Source organism: Vombatus ursinus, unplaced genomic scaffold (assembly GCF_900497805.2).
Source record: "Vombatus ursinus unplaced genomic scaffold, bare-nosed wombat genome assembly UNPS02014770.1, whole genome shotgun sequence".
In the NCBI taxonomy this organism is placed as follows: Eukaryota; Metazoa; Chordata; class Mammalia; order Diprotodontia; family Vombatidae; genus Vombatus; species Vombatus ursinus.
Window position 1 is genome coordinate 26,123,537 of NW_020954548.1, and position 20,641 is coordinate 26,144,177.

The 20,641-nt window shown below is 40.3% G+C and overlaps 1 protein-coding gene across 3 annotated transcripts in view; it reads right to left on the bottom strand.

The window, feature by feature from the left end:
* The window catches only part of SLC1A1 (solute carrier family 1 member 1), a 108,828-nt gene extending 91,380 nt beyond the window's left edge, over positions 1-17,448 (bottom strand). For all 3 annotated transcript variants that reach the window (XM_027862890.1, XM_027862891.1, XM_027862889.1), the window contains exon 1: positions 17,106-17,448. In XM_027862890.1, coding sequence (XP_027718691.1) covers positions 17,106-17,196 — 91 coding nt within the window. In that variant the 5' untranslated portion in view covers positions 17,197-17,448. The remainder of the gene's footprint in view (positions 1-17,105) is intronic.
* Positions 17,449-20,641: the final 3,193 nt, after the last annotated feature.

The following is a 20,641-nucleotide window of genomic DNA, read 5'->3' on the forward strand; positions in this document are numbered from 1 at the left end:
CTCTCTCTCTCTCTCTCTCTCTCTCTCTCTCTCTCTCTCTCTCTCTCTCTCTCTCTCTCTCTCCTTCCCTCCCTCTCTCTCTCCTCCTCCTTCCTTCCCTCCCCTCCTCACCCTTACCTTATCCTCCCCTCCCCTCCCTTCCCTTCCCCTCCTCTCCTCTCCTGCCCTCTCCTCTCCTCTCCTCCCCTCTCCTCTCCTCTCCTCCCCTCCCCTCTCCTCCTTACTCCTCTCCTCTTTTCTCCTTTCTCCCTCCCATAAACAAGAATGCTTCAGTTCTTTAAGGATCCATGTTTAAATCAAGGGTTCTTTCCCTCAAGGAGTTTATGTTGTTTGATTTTTGTCTTTGTATTTCCGGGCACCTAGAAAAGTATCTCACACAAAGTAAGAGACTGATAAATATCTATTGTTTAATTTGTATCCCCGGTCCCTAGCACAGTGTCTGGCACAGTTGATGCTTAATGAATTCTTGTTGATTGCTTGGTATGTATACTCCCTTCACTAGTACAGATCATAACTCTCAATGCCTTGAGCTGTCACTTAACGAATTGCTGTGGCTGAGCTGTTAGGGTAGCTTTCCATGTCATGATGAGTCATTGGGGGATTTGGTGGAGGAAGATACGAATGTCCTGCAAAAATCCCACCATGCCAACAAATCCCTGAAATTTCTGGCTAGCATTATAGGAAACTCCAATAATCTACAACCTATTTACATGGTAATAATTTTTTTTTACAATAACATCGTAGTTACAGTATGATATAGAAAAAAGCTTTGTAGATCAAATAAATCCAAGAATCCACTTGAGTATTTCAACAGCTGTCCAGAAATGCATTTGTATACAAAGAACCACTTTTGCTCTAAGCACAAAAGGCTCACAATTATGCCATTTGTGTTTCTGCTGTGATAAGTTGATTAAGTATCGGATGTGGTGAAAGAGGTCTGTTTTGTCTTTCATTCTATTAATATGGGAACTAGGTCATTCCTGTTGTTTTCAATGAAAGTTTTTCAAAGCAACAATATTTCTATGCTTTGAAAGCCTTTTTAATCTGAGATGCTTAAAGCTAAAAACATAAATTAATTAAGCTTCTTCAGATCACTGTAGTGATGAAACAATACACTCATAATTCCATGTTATGTTAACCTGGTAATAGCCCCAGCCAAAACTTATTGATCTGCGACCCCTCCCCCCCCAGTCCCTGAGAGACAATGAGGAGTCAGAAACATTCAGCTCAGGAACACTTCAGTGAGGGTACCAATAAGTCTTGGTGTAGACAGGTGATTGTCAAGGCTCCTGGGGGGGAACTGTGGGCCATCCTCTCAGATACTGGGTTTTCATGAGCTCCTTGAATGTGCCTTATGTTGCTCAAGTAACCAAAGCATTTTTACTCCAGTAGATTTCTAAATGGGCAGCTGGGTGACACGGTAGATAGAGTATCTGGCCTGGAATCAGGAAGCCTCATTTTCCTGAGTTCAAATCTGGCCTCAGACATTTATTAACTGTGTGATCCTGGGCAAGTAACTTAACCCCATTTGCCTCAGTTTCCACATCTGTAAAATGAACTGGAGAAGGAAATGGCAAACCACTCTGGTATCTCTGCCAAGAAAACCCCAAATGGAGTGATGAAGAGTCAGGCATGACTGAAAGACCACACAACAACAACAACAATCAACAACAACAACTACCAGATTTCTAGATAGCTGTAAACTAAGTGACTTCCTTCTCACTCACAAGAAATAAATGGCAAAAATGGGAGGGATCCATTATAGTGATCTAGTAGTGATCCAGTATTTGACATTTCTAGACCCACTAATTAAATTTTAGAGACACATATACCTTGTTGTCCAGAGGAAAGAGGATCATACCTGGAGTTAGAAGACCTGGGTTCAAATCCCCCTTCCAATATTTCCTGTCTATGTAAACATGGCCAAGTCATATTAATTCTCTGAGTCTTTGTTTCTAATCTGAAGAATAAGAATAATAATACTTGTACCTCTCATGTCTCAGGGTTGTTGTGAGGCAAGTGCTTTTAGTAAGTGCTTGTCATGTACCAGACACTGTGGTAAATCCTGAGTGTAGAAGGAAAGGCAAAATATCCCTGCTCTCAAGGAGCTTCCATTCTAGTGGGAGAGACAACAGGTAAATAACCAGGCATGGAAAACATATAGAATGAGTAGAAGCAAGTTAATCGCTGAAGGAATGATGGCACAGTGCCTAGCATAGAGTAAATGATCAATACATGCTTGCTGATTGATTGATTGGCAGGCCAGTAGAATGAAAACTTCTTCAGGGAAGGGATTGTTTCAGTTTTGGTCTTTATTTTCCTAGTCAAGTCAACAAGTATTTGGTGAGCATCTACTATGTGCCAGGTACTTTGCTAAGCACTGGAGTTACAAAGAAAGACCTAAAATTAAACACACAAAAATCAGCAAATGAACAGACAACCCAGTCCCTGCCCTCAAAGAGCTCACAATCTACTGAGGAAGACAACGTGCAAACAAGATATGTAAAGGTGTTGTGGAGTACGAGATAATATATGATAAAAGAACAATGTAATGTGAACATAACAGTATATCATAGGATAATGTAATATGATATGGTATAATGCAATTCAGTCATAATCAGGAAGAACTAGATGTGATAATAAAGTAATGAAGCAAACAGTGAAACTTGGCCTTCAGTGTGAATATCATTACTTTTGACTATATCTTATATTCATTGAAATTTTTCTATGTGTCTAACACTGCTAGGTTCTGGCAGTTACTGACGTGCATAAATCAAGTTCCCTTACCCTTGAGGAGTTTAGAATTTCGTTAGCTTTCTCCAAGTCCCAAATATTACCTAACTTTGTATATCCCTTAGCCTAGCACAGAGCTCTCTGTACAGAAAGTGTTTAAGGTTGGTTGATTTGTAGATAAAACCTATTAGCTGCTAATGAACAACTAAGTGTTGACTGGAGCTCAGACTAAGTGCAGCTCAGGTCTGTGGGGGTCTGTAGTTGTAGGACAGGGATGTGTGGAGGAAGCTGGGTTTGAAGAATGGACAGAATGTGGGCAGATGAAAAGGAAGGAGGGTAGCCCAAGTGTGTGTAAGGAAATAGCTGAGACAGATATGCAGAGGTGAGGATGGGTGTGACAAATGCAGAAGAGAGTGAAGAGAATGCTTTGGCTCATCGGTCGCTGAAGCCCGTCTATGGGAAAAAACTACCCAAGAGGTAAGTGAACATCTGTTCACGGGAGTTGCCAAATCAATACCTTCAAAGCTTTTTTTTTTAACCACTACAGTAGACCTATTTCCCTTCTTTCCAATGACACCACTAGGAATTAGCATTTGTTAAGAAGGCAAGAGAGGGAAAGATAGAATTTTGGTATTCTCAGACTAAATCACATGCTGACTTTACCAGATGTGGATACCCAGATAATGAGAATGTCAGCAGAAGCAAGTATTTACCGAGTACTTATTGGGTAAACAGCCTCATCTAGTTACATGGGATACCTATACATATAAGAAAAGGGCCCTGACCTCACAGGGTTTACAATCTAATTGAGGAGGCAGAACATACACTTAAAAAGAGCATTAAGAATATCAGCAAATACTCAGCACTAAATGTCAGGAGATCTGAGGAAGGAGAGATATCCCTGTAGGCTGGGCAGAATACATTACTAAAAACTTTAAGGGCTAGAGCACAGACTAAACCTATGATCTCATGGGTATAAGAAGCTCCCTTCTGGGGGAGGAAACTCTCTCCACCAATGCAGATCAGAATCTTTTCTTAGAGGAATCTCCAGAGCATCAAGAAGTTCTCGTCCACTCAGTGAAGAAGTGATTTGTCTATGGTCACATAGACACAAAGTCTTCTGGACTTGGAAACTGGCTCTCTCTGTACTATACCATGCTGCCTCTCAACTAAAAAGTTTAACATTTAGGGGGGAAAAGCTGACTCTGAAAGTGCTAGTGTTCCATGAGGCTTTTATAAAAACTAGCTAGAGTGAACTGGGCATTCCAGTCCCGTGGGCAACAACCATACAGAAGCCAACTTAGCTACTTCTATTTTAATGTTGGCTTTTCTGTTGTGTGCTTGCCTCATACATCTCAGAACCCTCATTATCCCCCACAAATTTACAATGCCTAGCCCAAGAAGATGTTAATCTGTTAAGACCAGGCTAATTTCAGTGACTCTTAGGTAAATCCTAGAGTTTATGTCCTTCCTCAGTATGTGTTTACTACAGGATGTTTAAAGTCAGATGCCATGGAAAAATCTGGATCCAAGAGATGGCCTGATGCCTACCAGATTTGATGCTTTGTTGCCCTTTCTGTTAGCTCATGTATATGTAACCCCTTTTTCCAATGTACCTCTTACAGAGACTACAGCTATTGTTACTGCAGCTTTAGCAGCCAAAAAGAAGGCAAACGGAATGTTGAGAAAAGCAGCTTAGGAATTGAGAAACAGCTCCCTTTGGATCAGAGGAAGAAAAATGTGTTTTATCTGTGATCCAGGAAGATTTATGAGAAATGCATGGAAAAGACAATAAAAAGGAAAAGATGATACGAAACTTCTTACTTGTCAGAATTGTCATAAGTGATATGTTACGAAGGAACCTTATCAAGAGAATTCTATGTAAGGTTCTTGAGGAGCTGACAAGTACAGTGTGTTTTGAAATGACTTTCTTGTGACTACTGAAAAAAAGGCCTAATCTAGCTTATTTATTGAAAGACTAAATTTAACTATTATCTTGAGAAGAAATGTGAAGAATCCTAAGAGCCTTTAATAAGTATTTGGGGTAAACTGAATTGTGTGAGCCTGTGTTTTCAGGCAAGAAAAGAATCATCTACCAACATATAATATTGAAGGTTGGAGGTAATTCTGGCAGTGACATTTGTCCTAGTCAAAATACTGTAAATATGTCTTTGTTACATTATTGCTTTAATTTGTAATAAATTGCACATATTTAGTGATTTTAATATTTAATTATAGAAAAGTAAGACATTACTAAAGGAAAAGGAGATTTCTCCAGTTCATTAAATGATTAATATTTAATTAACTGGGATGAAGACTTGAGCTAATTATTAAGATGATAGTAAGTTTATTAATAATAAATTTTTATAACATAACCCTGGATTTTTTTAGAGCTTAGGGAGATAATTGTAAAATTAAGGAATGAGTTATGTGACAAGATGAGAGATGTCATCTGTAGGCAAATATGGCTAGATTCCAGATCCTATGACCTTGCTATGGAGGTCACATCCTTATTGACTTGCAACATATACATTTATATATGTTATGTATGTGTACACTTCAACCCTTCAAGGCTGGGGAATCATTTCTAAAGACTTCAAGAGGCTGTCCACAGTTTTTCCTATTGTCTTTTTTTTTTAAGCATCACCTATGAGATTTTTAAAAATCTGCTTAATCTTTAAATATATTTATTTAATATTTTACTTCCCCCAGTTAGTATAAAAACAACCAACTGTCTTTTTAATAAAAAATTTGAACTTTTAATAAAAAAAAACTTGCCTGAAGAAAGGTGGTTTAATTTCACAGCAGCACCCACTATGTGCTAGGTGTGATGTCAGGTAGTGGGGACACAAAGACAAAAAATATACTGATTTCTGACTTCAAGGAGCTTACGATCTACCAAGAGATGATGATGCTGTCACAAAATGAGTATAAGGACAGAAGAGAAGAGGGCCCAGGGCAGAGGATTGGAGGTTACCTATGGTTAGAGAGCATGGTGAGGATGAAGACTCAGCAAAGGAGACTGAGAAGTGAGGGAGGAGAGAACCAGGAGAAAGTAGAGTCATGAAAATCGAGAAAGGAAAGAGAGTTTGGGAGAAAAGGGAGGACAAATGTTAAGGTGCTTGGCAATAAATTAATCAAGCTACAAGCATTTGTCAAGTACTAAATATGGCAACAACAATAATAATGATAACAACAGCTAGCATTAAATGGAACTTTAAGGTAGTTTACATATGTTATCTCATTTGATACAAAGGAAAAAATGAAATAGTTCCTGCCCTCAAGGAGGAAAAACATGTACACCAGGAAGCAACACATACATATGTAAGTATAAATGAAATATATACAAAATAAAGAGAAGACAATCAGGGAATGTGGATAAAGACATTAGCAGCTTCGGGATCAGGAAAGGTCTCAAACATACAATGGCATCTGAGCAGAACTCCAAAGGATTCTAAGAGGCAGAGATGAGAAGGGAGTATATTCCAGGAACAGAGGACAGCCTGGGCAAAGGTTATGGAAAAAGCAGATGTGGTATTGCTTATGAAAAACAGCAAAAAGGTCAGTTTGACTGGACTTCAGAGTGCTTGAAGGAGAATAATATATAATAAGGCCGGGAAGGTAGGTTGGATAAATGCTTATTGATTGATTGATATAGGAAAAGTTCCAATTTCCCTAGAGTTAAATGCTAGAGCAAAATGGAAGATCTATATATACTCTAACAAGATAGAGTTAAACTATTTCTCTTAGCCAGTTTATAGAGGCCTCTCATTTTAACCTAAGAGCAAGAAATATTCATGCCATCACTGACTTCAATGTGTAAACACCCAGAAAAAGCTATCTATAGCACCTGATAAAGAGATTCTACCATCTTAGAATGAGAATCTGATAGTATGAACTCTACCAGGGGCTGCTTTTGAGAAATATTCAGTCCTTGTTGCCATCTTGGTCCTAACATTTCTGTTGTTCCTGCTCTAAAGAATTAATTCTTTCAGCTAGTAAAAAAGTATCTGCTAGCTTTGGTTGCATTGTTGGAAGAACAAAGGCCGATCATAAGAGATTTGCACAAGGCAAGGAGATAAAATCAAATTTCCAAGGTATACTCAATAACAAAACATTTTCAAGTGTTAGGCTTGCTGAAACAAATAATGGTATAGATAAGCACCTCAATGGCTATGAATGGTAGGTGACATTTTGTCTGACTAACTAATGAAACCAAATCATTGCTGCTTTGAGAAAACACAGGCAGGAGTCAGGAGTATCTGAGTTCAAATATGACTTCAGACACTTACTACTACCTGTGTGACCCTGGGCAGGTCACTTAACTTTTGTTTGCCTCAGTTTCTCATTTGTAAAATGGAGATAGTAACAGCACCTATCTCCCAAGTGGTTGTGAGGATTAATTGAGATAATATCTATAAAAAAATGCTCACGCAGTGCCTGGCATATAGTGGGCACTTATTCCCTTCCCTTTTAAGAAGAAGAGGCTGCCAAAAGAAGTAACATACATCTATCTAGCTGTGTTCTTGGTTCATAAAATTGTTCAACAGAATGTTCTACTTGGAGTCAGGAGAGACATGGGCTCAAATCTGGCTACTTATACTATCTGTGTGACCCTTAGGGAGTCACTTCAACTCTCTGATTTTGTGCTTCTTCTTTTGTAAAACAGCAATAATAATATCTGCAATATCACTTCATAGTGTTGATGCACCTAGGTGGCACAAGGGATACAGCACTCACCCTAGAGTCAGAAAGACTTGAGTTCAAATACAGATCCAGACACTTATTAGCTGTTTGACCCTAGGCAAATCACTTTAGCCTCTGCCTGCCTCAGTTTCCTCATCTGTAAAATGGGGATAATAATAGCACCTTCTTCCCAGGGTTGTTTTGAGTACAAAATGAGATGATATTTGTAAATTGCTTTACAAACCTTAAATTTAGAGCCCCATAAACACTGGCTGTTATTATTTTTATTGTTTGGGGATTCACCAAATGAGATAACAGATAAAATACTTTGTAAGCTTTAAAGTGCTATAGAAATATTAGCTCTTATTGAACCAACACTATTTATAATTATGGTAATAACAGAAACTCACATTTACATAGCTATTTGAAGGAGATTATATAAATATGTCTTTAAAATAATAATAATAATAGCTCACATTTCTACAACATATTTAAGATTTACAAAACATTTTCTTCCAAACAATTTTGTGAGGGAATATGAGTGTTTTTTGCCCATTTTTGCAGATGAAGAGACTGAAGCTAGGAGAGGTTACTATGGTCCATTAAAGCAGTGCTTCTTAAACTGTGGGTCACAACCCCATATGGGATCTTGAAAAATGTGGCCACAGCAAAAGGTTTCTGAATGCACAATGACCAAAAATTAATTAAAAATGAAATGCATAATGAATCTGAGGTGTTTCTGGCAGTGCTTACTCATGCAGCATCATACAACTTCACTGCAGCATTGGTTCTGAACAGAGAGCATGTGCACTTTGCACTGAGCATACCCTCAGACCAATGAAACACTAAAAAAGGGTTGGGAGTGGAAAAAGTTTAAGAAGTTCTGCATTAAAGGACTACAGACGGGATACTGTAAAATTGCTTCTCCGTTAGCAAAATAAACAAGCTAATATAGATTACACACACACACACACACACACACACACACATACACACACCATTAGATTATTGTTGTTCACCCTTCGTTTTTGAAGAGAGTCAATGGCATCACAAGTGTGATATCATGGCCTGTGTGTGAATTGGATTTAAGTGAGGCAGAGGTTCACAAAGTCATAGGCCTCACTCTTTCTTCCCAAGTCATCAAAATCCAATAGCATGACAAAAGTCAGAATGACTGGCGATGGTCCAGGAAATAGTAGATGACCTTGGTGTCTCCAATATCTGACCACGCTCTAAGTGCTCCGCAGTGCCTGCTTCAGCCACTTTCATGGCTGTTGGAACAACTTGTTCTCACCTGCCCATTCCTCTGAGGGAAGTCACATGCTTGGAGAAGGCACTCCCCTGACTCACCCAGGGGTTTGAGGCCTGTTGATTTTCCTTATCCTGGTACAGCCCATCTGCTGAGATGGTTTTACCAGGGTGGAGATGCTGCAGATGCTACAGCTTCTTGGATCCAGGTGAGAGCTGAGTGAAAGGTAGACATTAAAGGTGGATGAGCAGCCCTGAAGAGGGCTTGGCAGGCCCCCTCCCTGGAGGTGCTAGTCCTCTCTGAACACTCCATACACCATGAGATAGACAATTTTAAGTTAGATTCTGCATGCTAGTAGAAAGGATATTCACTGGAAAATGTTCATTGAGACTAAAGAACCTTCTTCCTTCTATGAATTAAAAGGCCACACATTGTAGTGGAAAGAGGATTGTACTAAGATGAAATTCTATCTCTGACTTTTGCTAGCTTAGGGACCCTGAGGCAAATCATTTTGCTGCTCTAAACTTTCATGTCCTCATCTGTATAATGGGCACAATAATATTTGGTCACTCTGCCTCACATGATTCTTGTGGGAAAAAGTACTCTGCAAAATTTAACATTCATTGTAAAGGTGAGTTCTTGTCATTATATAGTATTGAAATGAGCGTTAGCTATGTGTGTGTGTGTGTAGGTATGCAGTAAAAGGGAAGTGATCTCAAAAGATTAATAATAACAATAGCTAACATTTATATAGTGATTTCTATGTGCCAAGCACTGTGTTAACTGCTTGACAAATATTATCTCATTTGATCCTTATAGCAACCCTGCAAGATAGGTGCTATTATTATCACCCCCATTTTATGATGAGGAAAGTGAGATAAAACAGCGGTTAAGTGACTTACTTAGGGTCACACAGTTAGTAAGTGTCTGAGGCCAGATTTGAACTAAATTCTTCCTGACTCCAGGCCCAAAGCTCTAACCACTGTACCACTACACGGGTTAGAAGAAGCTAGAGAAAGTTATTGTCTTTAATGTCCCTTCTAGCTCTCCATCTGAGAAGTAATGGTTTTTCTCTAGAGAAACTAAAAGCATCAGTGTACTTTATGAGCCCTCAGAAAAAGAGAAAATAAACTCAATCAAGTTCACAAAACTCATCTCATCATCACAAAACAAACAAACAAAAAACAACCCACTGTATTACTCACACCCTGGATGCCTATAAGCATATTGCCCCTACAGTACCAGAAGATTTATTCATAAAAGCAGAGTAAGCAGTCCACTAAATGATAGTTTAAAATCCTTTCCAAAGTAATTCATCAGATAGCTGAAATACCAGTTTGAATAGCTGAGTTAACAAATTAATATCCAACCACCCTCCAAAAACCTTTGGAAGCTTAAAACAAACAAAAAAAGTTACAGGGAATAGCAAGAAATAAAGTCAAGGAAAATGCCCTTGCCCATCGGACCATGCACAACATTTTATTTTACGCTTATAATCATAAGCATATGGATCTTGTCCTCCTAAGGCACTACAATCTCTATGAGGACAATGGCCAGATCTCAGAGTTCTTTTCTCCTCCTAATGTCTATCATGGTTCTCTGTACATAGTAGATGCTTAATAAATGTTTGTTGAATTAATGAAGGAATAATAATAGTGATAAATAACATTGTGTTACAGTTTTAAAAGTACTTCATATTCATCTTTCCTTTTGCTTGTTTCAACGACCCTGTGAGGTAGGCAATGCAAGTTATGATTTTACCCATTTTATGGATGAAATCACAGAGGCTCGGGGAGATTACATGCCTTATCCATGGTCACAAAACTAGTAAGAAGCTGAGCTGGGAGTAGCAGCTGTGATGTGTGATGGAAAGAGCCCTGTATTTGGAGTCACTGCATCTGGATTCAGATCCCAGCCCTGATATTTATTTACCTGGTACCTCCGGGCAAGTGATAACCTCTCTTGGTGATCCAGTTGAGACTGTATCTAAGCAAGAACCCTCTTCAACATCTTTAGACATCTTGAAGCAAAGGCTAACCAGGCTCTTTCAAGACCACCTGGGCAGAGCAGGATGAGGGTATAGGGATCTGGCTCCCAGATGGCAGCCACTGCAGCAAAGGGCCAGTAAGGCAGTCTATAATTAGGGGATTCAAAAGCTACCTATTTATCACTCTTCTGTGCCCAAAGTAATGACTACAATGCCATCCAGGGGTGATGACAGGGCCCAGCTAGAGGCTCCAGGCTGAAGGACTCCCCGTGAAATATATCTAGCTAGGGCAGGACACCCTCACAACATGCTTGTTGGGGCCTCCTCTCCCCTTGTCTTGGAGAGTCCACCTTGGCTTCAGGTAGCCTAAAGGCTCTCTTACATTTAATATACATCCTTCAGGGAACATGGCTCCAGGGCTATACCAAAGAGAATAGGTGGGCAACAACATTATGTAAGCTTTTTTTTTAATGGAAAAAAGAGAAAGAGGAAGGGGGAGGGAAAGTGTCTGTGGTAACCGTGTCCTAAATGAATGCAGAGAGATCTATTTCTTTCCATCTTCCTTTCTGGATATACCTGGAAGAGATGTCAATTTCCTCATATGTAAAAGGTTGGACTAGATCAGGGGTTCTTAGCTTCCTAGATTGGGGTCCATGAACTTTAAGAAAATCCTGATAACTCTATGTTTTATTATATACATATTATACTCATTATCAATCAATAAACATTTATTAAGAAGCTACTATGTACTAGATACTGTGCTAAGCAATGGAGATATAGAAAGAGGCAAAAGACAATCCCTGTCCTCAAGGAGTTTATAGTTTAATGGGGAAGACAACTAGCAAATATATACAAAGCAAGCCACATACAGGATAAATGGCAAACAATTAAGAGGGACTGGGGAAGGCTTCCTGTAGAAGGTAGGATTTTAGTTGGGACTTATATAAGTTGGTTCCTGCCTAACTCTATGTATTTTTATGCATTTCATAGCATTATTCTGAGAAGGGAACTGTAGGTTTCACTAGAGTCCATGGTACAAATATAGTTAAGAACTACATGGACTGGATGATCTCTAAGTTCCCTTCCAGGTCTAAATTGTATATATGAGAAATCCCAACATTTCTAAGAAGAGAAATGACATTTCACCCTTAAGATTCTCTCCTGTTTGGAATAAGAACAAAGTAATGTAGTATTTTGAAAAACTTAATAGATCTGGAGTCAGTAGATCTGGGTTCAAACCCTGACTCTCTTCTTTAATGCCTGTATGATCATGCACAAGTAATTTTACCTCTAGACCTCAGTTTTCTGCGAAGTCTGAGCTTTAAAATGAGGAGACTAGATTAAATGACTTCCACTGTATCACCAGCTAGGAATCCTACAGCCATGGGATTTTAGCCTATAGACAAATACTATCTAGTCTACATTTTACACATTTTAGATATAGAGAAACAGAGACTAAAATTAGTGAAGTAATCTGTCCAAGGTCACATGGCTAGTGGGTAGCTGAGTTGCTATGAGAGGCCAGTCTTCCCACTTCTAAGTCAATCCTCTTTCCACCATGCTCTGATCTTGCTGTTTATGTGGTTTGCAAGGAGGTTAAAGCTTTCTTTTCATGGGTCTGTTAATGAACAATGAGGGCATCAGAGGGATCAGCCTTCCCTAAAAAGGGCTAAAATTGACTTAAATCTCTTAGTAGGAAAGAAAATCATTTGTCAAGTTTCTCCCCTTCTCTTTTCTTCTCATCCAGTCTGTTGCAAAAACACTTTTTTTGAACTAAAGATCATATCCAACCCCCCCCCCCCAATCTGAACATGGGGATAGCATGGAAGAATGGAAAGAGTCCTGGATTTGGAGTCAGGGGAGCTGGGTTCACATTCTGTCTTTTACTACCTGCATGGACTTGGGCAAATAAGTCACTTGACCTTTCAGGGTCTTAGTTTCTCATCTGGAAAATGAGAAGAATGCAAAATGGACTAGAAAACTTCTATGGCTCCTTCCAGCTTTGAAAGCATCTGTATCTTTTCTAAACTCTGTATGTCTTCCATCAGAACAGTGTTTTGCTTAATAAATTTAGGTGCTTCTGTTGGTGGAGTTGTGAAGTGGTCCAATCATTCTGGAGAACAATTTGGAACTATACCCAAAGGACTAGAAAACTGTGTATGTCCTTTGATCTAATAATATCACTATTAGGTTTGTATCCCAAAGAGATTTTAAAGAAGGTAAAAGGATCTATTTGTCCAAAAAGTCTTTATAGCAGCTCTTTTTGTGATGCCAAAGAACTGGAAACTAAGAGGATGTTCATCAATTGGGGAATGGCTGAACAAGTTGTGGTATATGATTGTGATGGAATGCTATTGTGCTGTATGGAATGACAGGCAGGATGATTTCAGAAAAACCTAGGAAGACTGATATGAACTGGTGCAGAGTGAAGTGAGCAGAACCAGAAGATCATTGTACACAGTTAACATCAATATTATCACTATGATTAACTGTGAATGAGTTAGCTACTCTGATCAAGACCATGATCCAAGACAATTCCAAAGAACCCATGATGAAAAATGCCACCCTCCTTCAGAGAGAGAACTGATGAACTCTAGGGTAGATTGAAGCATACTTTTTAACTTTCTTTATTTTTCTTGCTTTTTTTTGCAGCATGATTAATATGAAAATATATTTTGTATGTATAATTGACATCACATTACTTGACTTCTCAATAGATGAGGGAGGAAGAGAGTTTGGAATTCAAAATTTAAAAATAAATGAATGTCATAAATAAATTTAAAATAAATTTAGGTGCTTAATAAATGTTTGTACAATTGAATCTATTAGTTTCTTGGTAGGGGTGATGCAGGAATTTTGTACTGATGGGACAACATAAATAGTTAAAATGCATGTCAAATTGTAAGGATCTGGGATGGGGGGGCACAGAGAATTGCCATTAGAACCCCTGTGTTCTCAGATAGAACAATACCCAATGTGGCTTAAACCCTGAGGTCGTCTGAAGGCTTCTATCAAGTTCCACATCTACTTGGCAGTATGGGATAGTAGAAAGAACATTGGACTTGGAGCTTAGACAGAAGAACTGGGTTTGAATACTGACTTTGATGGCTAATTAGGTGAAGGATCTGCCACAAACAACTTGAAGCTTCCAAAGGCCCAGCTTTCTCATCTGTAAAATAGAGCTAGTAATACTATTGTGACAACCTAGCATATAGCCAGTATGCTGAACCTAGAGCTAGAAAAGATCTGGGTTCAAATTCTACCTCAAATACTTATGAGCTGTGTGACCTTGAAGTCATTCATCTAGTCCCTAAGCCTTGGTTTCCTCATCTGTAAAATGGGGCTAACCACATCACCTCCCTCAAAGAATTATTGTGAAAATCATGTGAGATAAGTTCTATATATCATTCTCAAGGGCTATGTAGATAGCTCTTACCATTGTTTGCACCCTCTAAACCACCACACAGATTTATTGTGAGGAAAGTCATTTGAAAACTTTCAAGCCCAGTGTGAATACAAGTTAGTGATTTTAGTCATATTGGAAAGAACACAAAATTTGGAGTTAGAAAGATCTGAACTCCTACCTTGGCTCTGCCATTTACTAGTCACAAAGCCCTGGGTGGTATGGGACACAATCAATGGCTTTGGAGGCAGTAGACTCCAAATATTCAAATATTACTTCTGCTACTTACTCCCTATGTAGGCAAGTGCCTTACCCTCTGTGGGCCTCAGTTTCCTCACCTGTAAGATGAGATCGTTGGGCTAGATGGCCCCTGAGGTCCCTTGCAGCTTCAATCCTGTCATCCTACATGACTTGACTTCTTTGAACTCTAGTTTCTCCCCTTGATGGGCATATAATTCTGGCACAGATGTGGTAAAGGACCCCAGAAGGACCCCTGAACATAGAGGAGTCAAAAGGCTTGAGCCGTCATCTCATTTCTGCAATACTGTCTGATTTTCAGCCTGTATGACCTCTCTGAACCTCAGTTTCCTTATCTGTGAAGAGAGAATAACATTTTCACTATCAACCTGGTAGGATTGTTCTGTGGAAAGCATTTGACTCCCTACATCAATACGAGCTATTATTACTGCCGCCTGCTTTCCAGGGTTGTTCTAAGGATTTACTGAGAAAATGTTTGCAAAGGCCTTTAGAATTATGAAGTTGCTGTTATTATCAGTGATAATGGGATGCCTCAGATTTTCCCATGGGGACCAGCAAAGATGCTAAAATAGTCAGTTGTGGAAGTCACTGTATGAGACAAATGAAGTGAGAGACCTACATTTGTCCCTGTTACCTTTCAAAGCCTAACCCCTGTTACTAGCTCTAAAAGTGGACAGGGATCAGGTGGGCTTTTCAAATCCTGGTTCTTCTGGAGGGCCTGTGGGCTGCAGCTCTAATAATAATATATATATATAATATAATATATTGGGATTCAGTGGGGGTGGCTCCGCTCTATAGGAGTTTGTCAGAGGGGAGAAAACAGAGGAGAAATTTTGGTAAGAGGAGAAAAAGTAACCTCAAGTTCATCTTCTATAGAATAGTGGCCAGAGTAAAGAGGTTGAAATCAAGAAGACTTGGATTCCCATACTTCGAACAATTAGATCATGGACAGCTAGTTGGCACAGTGGATAGAGTGCCCAGCTTGGAGTTAGGAAGACTCATCTTCCTGAGTTCAAATCCAGCCTCAGATACTTACTAGCTTACTAGTGACCCTGGGCAAGTCACTTAATCCTGTTTGCCTCAGTTTCCTCATCTGTAAAATGAGCTGGAGAAGGAAATGGCAAACCACTCCAGTATCTTTGTCAAGAAAACCCCAAATGGGGTCACAAAGAGTTGGACACAACTGTACAACAAGAAGTCACTTTATCTTCCTTGATCCCCTGAGCTTCCTCACTGTAAAATGGGGATAATACCAATAATATGTACCTGTCAGGGTTACTACAAGGCTCAAATGAGATAATGTACATAAAACACTTTGCAAGCCTTAAAATATTTTGTAAACATCAATTATTATTGACTCTAAGTTCTATAAGTTATAAACCTTTACATATAGCAACATACAATAGATATGTGTTATTATTAAGATTCTAAAATTACAAGTTATAGATAGGTTGTGATCTGTATAGGTAAAGGTAATCATAGGTCCTTAATGTATTAACACATTGTTAAATCAAATTATTATTGATTTGGGGGAGGAGAGTCCAGGTCTGTTTACATTAACAGAAATTAAGCAGCTAAAGGAGATGAATTTACATTTCTGATCAATTACTGGAACCTCACCTAGCCAAGTAAGTTGCCTGAAGTATGTTATTTAAATGCGACCTCCTGGCAAAAGCCACACACACAAGAAATATGGAATGAAAGGAAGCTTGGATTAGGAGGAGTGCAGCGTCCTCTGAGCAAATGACAATGAAGAATAATGCTCAAATGGTGATAAGGAGGAGGGATCTGGTTTTTCCTGCTACCTCTTTTATCTATAAGACCCCCACAGGTCTCCCTCCCTCTCTCTTTCTCTCTCACAAACAGAAATCCAACTGGCAGATTTTCAGACATGGTGAAAATGAATTCATTTGCTGCCATCGCTCTGGCAGCCACCCCCTCTCTTTAGTGTCAGCAACACACACACACACACACACTTACCCATAAACCAGTTACACACACACACACACACACACACACACATACAATCACACCCCCATATACCCATAAACCAGTTCCCCATCAGGAGCCTGTGACATTCAGCACCTAAATAAGCCGAGCAGATCATTCATTTGCCTTCAAGCCCCTTCCAGATGGTGATTGAGAAATTTTTCTTTTAAAGGATGCAGAGATATTATTTTTTAAAGCATCATTATTTTTGTTGCCAGATGGAAGGACTAGACTGCATTTTCTTTCCCCTTTCCCTTCCTTTCCTCTCTGCACTACCCCCTCCTTTCCCCCCAACCCACTGCCAGTTCTTGGTAAAAACAGAAAACCGGCAGCAAACATCAAACAGGGAGCCACAGAAAAAGCATTCTTTCCTTCTGCATGACAAGATAAATGTGGCCAGGAGGTGGCTCGGGGAAGCATCTCCTTGTCTGAAAAATGAGGGGGTTATCCTTGATGATTTCTGGGGGTTCCTTCCAGCTCTAAGTCCTAGGATCTTGTGCATAGGTTAGAGATTCCCCCCGCCCCCCAACCGGGAACACATTTTTCAAGGCTGTCCGTGGGCAGGCACAGCTGTGCCACCCACACGTACAGTCATACACATGCTACACATGCTTCACACAACCTCGAGTCCTGGGGTGCATACTCTTATGTTCGTGTGTGTACAGTCATATCGGCAAGAAAGTAGCCCCTCAGGTGCAGCTCCCTAGAGCCTCCCTCATCTTCCCTGTCTTCATCCCCATCCCCATCCCCATCCTCATCCCCATCCCTATCCCAATCTCCGTCTCCATCCAAATCCTCACCTAGGACCACAGCTAGCACTGTGGATAGCAGAAGCCAATTGTTCTTAAGGAATCTCTTGCAGTCCCATCTCCTCCTCGCCGGCTTCCCCATGGTGGGTGCTGAAGCTGCCGGCGCCAGCAGCCTCTGATCTTTTGCTGAGGGGCTCTTGATGTTGGCGGTGGGGGTCCCAAGGGGTCGGAAGCCTCCGGCCACCAGGGACAGAACAGGCTGCGAAGAGCCGGGGTAGCAGAGGGCGAGAACACTGGGTGTGCTGGAGCCACAAGGCCGGCTGTTGCTCTGGAGCCTGCTACCGCTCCTATACTTGCCTCTCCGAGGCCGGAAGCCCGCAGCCGTGCGCGCTGCTCCTGCCACCCGAGTGCCAGCTTCAGGGGTGGGGGGCGGGTTGGGGGGGGGAGCGGTTCGGGGTTGGGCGGGCTCGGCTCCTCCTGCCGCCGCTGCTGCGCTAGGCAGCGCCCGAGCCAACCAGGGTCTTGAGAGGGAGGAGCGGCGGGTGGGAGGCTGAGTGAGTCCGCCTAGGGCTTTCGGCTTGCGGGGAGAGCTCCGCACAGACCGCACTACCGGCCCCAGCCAAGTGGCGGCGGCCGAAGGTCGGACCGCTTCTCCTTAGGGTCTTCCCTGCCTCCTGTCTTTAGTCACCCCTGTTCCTTTTGCTTTCGCAAAGAGGAGAGAACGCTTGTATTTGAAATCAAGAAACGATTCGAATCCAGGTTTTGCTACTTATTACCTGTGTAACCTAAGAGGCAAGCCACTTCTTCCTGCTCCTCAGTTTCTTTAGCTGCCAAATGAGGATAGGGACTTAGACTACATTTTCTCTAAGCTCCCTTCCAGCTTCTATGATTTGGGGCTCTGTGCCAGCCAACCCAATTCATTCACCTCCAAATCTTTCTCTTTCCAGTCTCACAAACACAGTCTCCTAAAATGCCTTTCCTTCATTCCCAACCTGAGTACCCAGCTAGTCCTTAGTACTATTAAATCTTCCGTAATGTTCACCTGCTGAACTCAATTGCACTCAACTACCTAATGGTGTGCCCAGCATATAAAATTACACTCCTTCTTTTCCTAATGAGGAATTCTGGAGATAGTAGATACGTATTTTACATATTTTTCTGCTTCTCTAGTCTTAGCTTACCCAAAGCATAGCCTCACTGTTATAGCTCTGTTCATTCATCATGATCAAGCACTTATAGGGTGCTTTAAGATTTATACAGAACTTTTCTTAGGACAATCCTTTAAAGTAGTACAAATATCTGTCCCCTTTACCGTTCAGAAAAGGAGCTAAGGCTCACAGAGATAAAGTGATTTGTCCAAGGTCCAACAGAAAGTTGGACTTCAACCCAAAGTCACAGAGACCACCTCAAGGTCAGATCATCCTAGAGATTAATTGGGCATGTGCATTGTAAACTTTGATTACTGCAAGGTGTCTAACTTTCCTTGGAAAGGCTGTCCTTAGTTGAACTCCTGAAACTATACCTTGAGACTAACTTCATCTAAATGGTCATAAAAGGATTTAGTTAGTTTAAATTAGTGGTCCTCTTCGTTTTTCATTCTCAAAGTCCTGGCTTGTAAATAGATTTCCAGGCTTTACTCCCTTTTAATAACTATGTAAATTTCTCCTTTTCAGTTTCTTGACAACCAGTTTTCACCTTCGTCATTATTTTTCTACTTTAACTGACCCTGACAACCCTTTTCCCTGATCACCCTTTCTAAAATTGGGCAATCCTTGAAGTTTTCATCAACTTTTGAGTTTGCCTATCCCTAAGTCACTGTTTCAGCAAAGGCTCCATTGCTTGCGAGAAAACACCACCACCACCACCACTACCAACAGCAAAACTTTTCCATATGGCTTGCTTTTACCTGAGGGTTTTTTAATACAACCCAAAATTCTGGCTTGATGCTTTGTCCCTCTCAAAATGTAAGTACATTTCCCAGAGAGCCTTATCAAGAACTTGCATCTTAGTGTGAAAAAGAATCTTATTCTTTGAGAAGACCAAGTTTTTTTTTTCTTTTTCTTTCCTGGGGAAAAGGTGGAGAAGGCAGGAGGGGTTGGATATCTCAAAGGGGTCTAGGACCTTCTAAAATGTATTTTGCCAAATGTATTTTAATATAATTATATTGCAATTTTATGTATCTTGTGCATTTACAAATTATTCCTCTGAGAAGGGATCATGAGGTTTCAACCCACTGATAAAGGGGGCCAAGATAGAAAAAAGGTTAAGAACCTCTTGAAGTGCCACTAATGGGGAGAAAGGTGAAGTAAATACAGTGTAACTTCCCATACTCAATGTAGTGGCAGGGCTCAAAACAAAATCTTTGTGAGGTTTGCAGGGGAAAGTTTGAACTGACCTAGAGAGCACAGCTAAATCCTCTTGGACTGGTCAGAGATCCTGAAATCTATCTGCAGGCTTGCCCTTGGTGCTGACTTGGTGTGATTTTAGGCACTTTACCTCTTACCTCTAGTCACTGAGGGTGAAGGGTCTAATGGAAAAGGACAGTGCAAATGTAAAGAATCATGATTGTTTTCCCTCATAAGTAGTTATCTTCTCTCTTCCAGTACTCCAAAATCCCTTTTCACCATACTTCTGTTGCTTTCTTTAATCCTTTACGTATCTCTGAGCAAAAGTTTAACAAACTCTAATTTTTCATAGCTCAAAATACCCCTTGATGCCAGATTCTGAGCCTCATTCATCTGTCACTTGATAGGGAAAAAAGACTTTGACTTTGCAACATAAAGGTTAAGCACAGAGGCAACTGGGAAACTCAGTAGCTGCCTGGAGCTGCATATAAGCTTAGATATAAGTGAATGGAAAACAATGAGAAATTAGCTTCTAACCATCCAGAACAATGGTTTGCTAGTTATGCTCCATAGCAAGAAAACACGTGCAGTTGATTAGCTTTGTCCTCACACTATAGTTACAGGGAAAGGGTAGTCATGGGTCTGGTCCTGAGCTGCAGCAGGCAGGCACTGGCTCCCTCAGTACACCTTAGCAACAAAGCATTTTGTTAAACTTAGCAGGAAGACTTCTATGGATATGTAGAAGTTTGTTTGTTCTAAATGCAACCTCTATTTCTACCTTTCAGGTGAAATCTGATCCATATTTTAATTTGAGGGGTATAGCGGCAAAATTAATAGAATCCTCAAGATATTGTGAGGTAATAAAATCTTGAGTATGAGGAAGAGAGGAAGAAAGTAAGGGAAGGCAGGGAGGAAGGAAAGAAGGAAGGAAGAAAGGAAGAAAAAGGAAAAAAGGAAAGGAAGGGTAAAAAGGAAGGAAAGGAAGGAAGAAAGTGAAGGAAGAAAAGGAAAGGAAGGAATAGAGGAAGGAAGAAAAGAAGAAAGGGAGGGAGGGAAGGGAAGAAAGGAAAGAAAGGAAGGAAGGAAGGGAAGGGAAGGAAAGAAAAAAGGCAAATCCTTACTTGTTGATGAAATTAACTTCTTGTTTTAATAGATTTATGCAATAAGGCTTATGTTGCTAAGAAAAATCAATAGCTTAGAAAGAAATACATTTGAAAAACAACCTTGAGATACCATTTTAAA